Genomic DNA, 6,264 nt, shown 5'->3' with positions numbered 1-6,264 from the left:
CGTTTTTTCCCATTCACTAAAATATACCTAAATCAGAACACTGACTTGAGTGTCAAAGCGCAATAGCAAGTACCCCCCCCCCTCCCCCGATGTAGTTGATTTTAGATTGCTTCATTTTAGATGTGACACTTTACTTAGATTGAGATTTTTTTAGCAATTATATGGTGAGAACCCAGAGAAGATCTCCACTTGACACGAACATAACCAAGTGGTTAAGTAAGTGTGAAGGTTCACTTCTAAAGGACAAAAGGAAAAAACAAGAATATGGGGATTGATGATGAAGGGCGATATGTAAAAGAGCATGGAAGGAAAAACAAGAACATAATGAAAACCGAATTGACAAAGGATGAAAATAAGAACACAAAGATAAATGGAATAATGGAAAGAATGGAAAAGATGAAGGAAAGGAAAAGCTTATGTGATGGAAGAGAGGTGGATCACGCCACTTCGAGTGTGGTTTTCCTCCAAGGTAAGTGTTGATGGTTGCCACTTGAGAGCTCTCAATCACTCAAGATGAGATCTAATGCTAAGAGGAAACAAGCCTCACTAACACCTCACATAAATTATGCAGAATAACTTTTCTATTCAAATTCAACATGAAATACATGGAGTAAGGCACCCTATTTATAGGAATGGGTGCCTTGGTAGGCAAGAAGGGCAAGGGTAGGGTGGTAAATGTGTGAGGGGGCTGCCTTTAGGGTTTGACTAAGTCAAAACCGCACCCTAGGCTTGTTCTTCTAGAAACTAGGTCAAATTTCCTTCCTAAAAGGCTAAAAACAAGCTAAAATGATAACTACGGCTCCCTATTATGCTATAGGCACCTATTCTAGCCTATCTTGCTCTTTTGGACCCCCGAAATGAACCCAAATTATTTACATAACTTTTATCTTCTGGAAAGACCAGAAGGAAGAACTTCTGATATTCTGGTTTATAGTTGGTTCTTCTTCTATTTATGCTTTCTTGAGGTTTGGTGGGGCCCGATTTTGTATACTGAGATGATTGACCATTTTGTGAATTGCTTTATGTGTCTTTAGTCCTCTACTGATTGTTGTTGTTTGTATCACCCCCTCCCCCCGGCCGACCGAACATCAGATTTAAAGGAAGGAAACTTAAAGGGATATGGAGATCACCGACACGTCAGCAATTGTGCATCCAACCACAAGTACTATATGGGCCTCTTAGCTCATACAAGTACAAATATATTTTACTCTAGTTTAGGATGAATAACAAACTTCGGTTGTCTAATTTTGAAAGAAAGTAAACCAATAATGTTAACGAGTTATGAAAGATCATTTGGATTGTGAAACCAAATTTAGAAGATGGTCACCAGCTGTATCTAACTAGTGATCCTACTGTATTAGGTTTTTTCAAACTAAAAGTGGTTGTACTATACAGAGCATGCTAACATTCGATTGTATGGCCAGTGGTAATTTTTAATCCTAGTGTTGATATAAGATTATGCTTATACAGTCTAGTGATGAAGAATTCATATATGAATTTTGCTCTCACGATATAACTACATTGTAAATAGTAAATGTCATTTGTACCGCATTTTCCTTCCCAAATATTATTACTTATCCAAGAAGGAGGATATATATATATATATATATATTTATAGTTTAGTTAACATTATTAATTTTATGAATTTAATTTAATTATTAAAATATTTGAGGTTTTATTTGAAATAACAAATTGTCATGATATTTCTTCTAATCTTAATTATTAATAAAAATAAAACAAATTTTCTATTAAACAATTTAATAACATTTGTTGAAATGTTAAAATATTTATATTAGTGACATTTTTATAATATTATCTTTATTTAAAAAATAATTACTAAACCTTTTTAGTAACTACTGATCCTGCCGGTTGACCAGAACGCAAGAGTCTGGCCACGTCAAAGGTATCTTCCTCTGGATCGGCTTTGCACCACGCTAGCTTCCGTTCACACCTCGATTCACCTCAAGAACCTGCAAAAGACAGAGTGGCGCTGCTGCGACCGATCGCGCTCCGACGCTCAAGTCAGTGACGGAACCACCAAAACTCTTAGAGAGCCAAGCTAGAAACTCAAGGAACCGTGCAAAACTCTCTCAGCGTACTCAAGTATTCTCAAAGCGTAAAGAAGTGTTCTAAACGCGCGTACCTCAGAATCTGTTAAGAGTTCCTTATATACCTGTGCATTTTCTCTCTCCTGACGGTTACACCTCTGGACACGTGGCTCGCATCCAGGTGTACACGTGTCACCATCTGGAACGTCTTCTGCTTGAGCGCCACTTCTACTCTTCAGGCTATTCGACTAAGTTACTCAGGTGAGGAACAACTCGGTGTATAGCCTTGGAGCGCGATCTCTTCTAATGGCGAGCACGGGTGCCACCATGCACACCTTCTCTATGGTCTCGCCTGCCGCTATCACGATCTGCATTACTTGCTCATCGTGCATGTTCTGGTAAACTTGTTCCCTGGTCTCAACCTCTGGCTAGGGAATGATCATCTGACAACTTCATCCTTCATGCTCGTGCCCTTTGAAGGCCTTGAACAAGCTTTCCTGATCTTTCGGCGATGTCCCCCTCTCGGCGATCTCTGATCACTTGGTCGCCTAAGCTCACATACGGCGACTACAACACAAGCCTGGTGACCGCCGGTTTAAATATGCTAGAGATCGGAGCACGCCAACTTAACGATTGGCGACTACACGAACTTCCCGATGTCCTTCCCTTCCGTCAGCCAGGTGCTCCGTTCAACACGCCTATATTACCACTTGCTGCCACGTCATCACTCCCGACTACCTGGTTGGTACACAAGCCCCCCAGTCTTAAGCGGAGACTTGTCCTGCGAAAAGACTAAGAGGTCACATCACCGTCGATCTACGTGGCGCTGGCACGAAATTCCAAACGTTCGTACCCTCTGCTTTTCTGACGCTCCACCAAACCCCTTTTTCCAATCGCACGACACGTGGCTTCATCAACGGCTATCTCCAACTGTCGTTTGCGCTTCCGAAAACGCTCAAAAAACCCCTAAAACCCCTTGCACTTCCACTGTTCCATCAACTTTCTGCATTCTCAAACGCTCTAAGATTTTCCTCTGCATCCTACGACGCTCCTCAACTCTCTCAATCTCTAACTTTCTTCAACACTCATCCGATCACCAAAAGGTAACTCTTTTACGCCATCTGTTGATACTTGTTGCATTTTGACCGATTCGCATCATCCATTATCTGTCTGGTGCATACGTTGTGGGCTGTTTCTTCCATTTCTCCCCTCTCATAACTTAGGGCTTCGTCTTCCATCACGTTCATCCCAACGAACTCTCGTTCGTTCGTTCTTCTTTCTTCGTCCTCAATCAAGTCGTTCTCTGTAACCTTTGTTCATCCCTTTCATTTTCCTTTGCAGTTCCTGCGATGGCTCATACAAAATCCACCGCGAACCTTCCTTCTTCGTCGCGAACCCCTCCACCCCAAGCGCGTAGGGTTGCTCTTGGGGCAAATCCTCCATCAGCGCGTAACCCACCACGAGCATCTGGTGCTCCTTCTACCCAAGCTGAGAGGCCTGCAACTTCTCACGCCAATCCCGCTCAGGCAACTCCGCCAGTCGCCGGAGGCGCCTCCCTACCTCCAAAGGACTACAAGGAACTCTACCCTTGGGCCACCTCAACTTTGTTAAAAGAGACTTCTTCAATAAACACGGAGTTGGGCGTGCACCGACTAAGGAAAGGGGACCAATCCGAGCTCACATTCCATAAGGAGCACGACAGCAAAATGGTCGTGCTGCCCTGCTTCTCGGGTAAACCGATTTGCGCGAACGATAAAGCGAACAACGGCGAGCTATTCTGCTTTATCTATGCGACGTTCTTCAAGAAAGTGAAGCTCAGACTTCCCTTTACTCGCTTCGAGAGAGAGCTGTTAACCGAGCTCGATATCGCCCCCGCCCAGCTTCATCCCAACAGCTGGGCGTTCGTAAGGGCGTTCCAAATTATGTGCGCACACTTGGGACTACCAGCTTCAGTTGACGTTTTCCTCTTCCTGTTCGAAGCTAAGAATCCCGAAGACCGCCTCTGGATTAGCCTGAATGGGATTGTTGGGAGGTCAATCCTCTCAATCTTCCAGCAATCTTACAAAGATTGGAAGGGAAAATCCGTGAAGGTGTGCGCAAACGATCAAGATCGCTCCTTGCTCGACGGCTTCCCCTTGTACTGGGTACACAAGGGGAACAAAGACGCCAAAGAAAGCTTTAGGAGGCCCAGAAGTCCCGACACCATGGGCGAGCTAGACAAAGATCTCTGCCTTTTCTGGAAGAGTGTAGCAGCCGCCAACATCACCTTTCCCACCGCCTCAATAATCTCCTTCGAGTTCCTCGAGGGCCAACTTGAAGCTCACAAAGGTTAGCCCTTACCTCGACACCAAGGTTTTCGTTTTGTGTTGGGACTGACTTCGCATTTCTACCATCTATCATTGGGCGTCCTGTTTGTTGCGTACTGGTCTTGGTTTTTAATTCATATGCCACTTGTTTGCGTTATTCGTGCATATACTTATATATTTTGCTTTTGCTTTTGTGCTTACTCATCTATTTTTTACCCTGTGCAGACTTCATGTTGGGCAAAGGTAAACTAGCTGAACTGAAGGCGATCACCCGATCCCACAAGTTGGCGACGGGTTCCCAAACCGTGCCCAACTCGGTGGTGGAGATCGCCGCTACTCAGGGCAGATCTCCTCCCCAAGGTCCAACTCCTCCGGAGAAACTACCCGCCCCCCCAAAGAAAAAACTTGTCTTGAGGAAGCCAAAGAGGAAAGCTCCTCAAGTGGTACAGGAAGAAGAGGATGACGAGGCGACTAAGGACGACCTTGTCACCAAAAGAACAAGGGTGGCACCCTCTTCACCACCCGCTCTCCCAACACCAACAATACCCTCTCCTCCAGCTCCAACACCGCCAGTCCAAGCAACACCTTTGGCTGTTGCGCTCCATGTGGTTGAAGGCAGCGAGCCTAATTTCATTGAGAATCCTCCAAGCGCCTCCACGCCATTTGTATCTGCTGGAGAGGGTCCTCCTTCAACCACCTCTATCGCCGAGGCTGCACCAGAAGGAGATGAGGGTGGCCATAACTCGCCAATCCTGATAACAGAATCTCCGACTTCACCACCACGCCAAGAAGCCCCCCTCGCCCTACAAACTCAAAAGGGTGGTGGTGAAAGTCAACACCAAGCTCCTCCAGCACCTCCACCGGCAACAACCTCAAGCCGCCCCTCTTCTGTCGACAAGGCCTTGAGGCCCTTCACGGCCAAGCTGAAAATGATGGCGGAGGATCTCCCCTTAATTGTATCAAAAGCTGTGGAGGAGTCCAACAAGAGGCTTCGAGATGAGAACTCAGCGCTCCAGGAGGAGAACCGCCTGATAAGGATTGAGGCGGAAAAACTGTCTTGCAACCTGATGGTGGCAAAAATCGATCATTCAAGGCTGGAGGACACCATGAGCGCTGAGCTGAGGGGCGCGCGGAAGGAGGCCTCCGATCTGCGCCAAAAACTGCACCTCCTAGCTCAAGAGAAAATTGAGCTGGAGAGTAAGCTGGTCCCCTACAGGCTCAAGGTGGCCAACTTGGAGGCATCAATGAAAGCAAATGCGGCCAAGGTGGAGCCTTGAAAAGAGGTCAGCAGATCGGGAGGTGCTCCTCGGGAAAGTTGAGAAGGAGAGGGACGACACCAAGGCTGAGCTCAGCAAAGCTCAAGAGGAAAACATGAGGATTGCTGCGGAGCTGGCCCAGGCTCGGGAGGAAAACAAGAAAGCTGCTGAAGAGCTTGCTCGGGCTCGCGAAGAAGCTGAAGGGCTGAAGAGGCAAACCGACGAGCTGAAGAAGCAAGCTCAAGAGCTCGAGCAAAGCTCCGCCCAAGTCCTTTCTGCCGGGTTTGACGCCGCTTTGGAGCAAGTCTCGTGCCAATATCCCGAGCTCAATGTCTCCATGGTGTCGATCTGCAACGAAGTGGTGGATGGGAAGATCGTGCCCTCTGAAGATTAATTGTCTCCCTCCATCACTTTGCTCTTTGAAAACTTGGTGCTCATTTCTGTTTAGTAAAAACTTGACATGTGGCTTATGTGTAAACTTGTACTGACATTGCTTTTTTATAACTTCTTCTGCTTTTTGCACCTCGTCTTTCTGTTTACTTCGCATTCTTTAACCTTCATCTGCTTTCTTACCCGCTGTATGGTTGATCAACTTAACTGGTAGAACTCGCTTAAATAAATTGACTTAGCGATTCTTCAGGCTTATCTGTTCAC

General features: G+C 46.0%; 1 protein-coding gene across 1 annotated transcript; it reads left to right on the top strand.

The window, feature by feature from the left end:
* Positions 1–264: 264 nt before the first annotated feature.
* LOC137814759 (uncharacterized) lies at positions 265–5,631 on the top strand. The gene is made up of 3 exons (XM_068617654.1): positions 265–469; positions 3,390–3,779; positions 4,580–5,631. The coding sequence occupies exons 1-3, from the start codon at positions 265–267 to the stop codon at positions 5,629–5,631; spliced, it is 1,647 nt and encodes a 548-aa protein (XP_068473755.1).
* Positions 5,632–6,264: the final 633 nt, after the last annotated feature.

Source organism: Phaseolus vulgaris, chromosome 10, assembly GCF_000499845.2.
Source record: "Phaseolus vulgaris cultivar G19833 chromosome 10, P. vulgaris v2.0, whole genome shotgun sequence".
NCBI classification, from domain to species: domain Eukaryota; kingdom Viridiplantae; phylum Streptophyta; class Magnoliopsida; order Fabales; family Fabaceae; genus Phaseolus; species Phaseolus vulgaris.
Note: the sequence above shows the minus strand (reverse complement) of the source record. Positions and strands in the feature narration are given on the sequence as shown.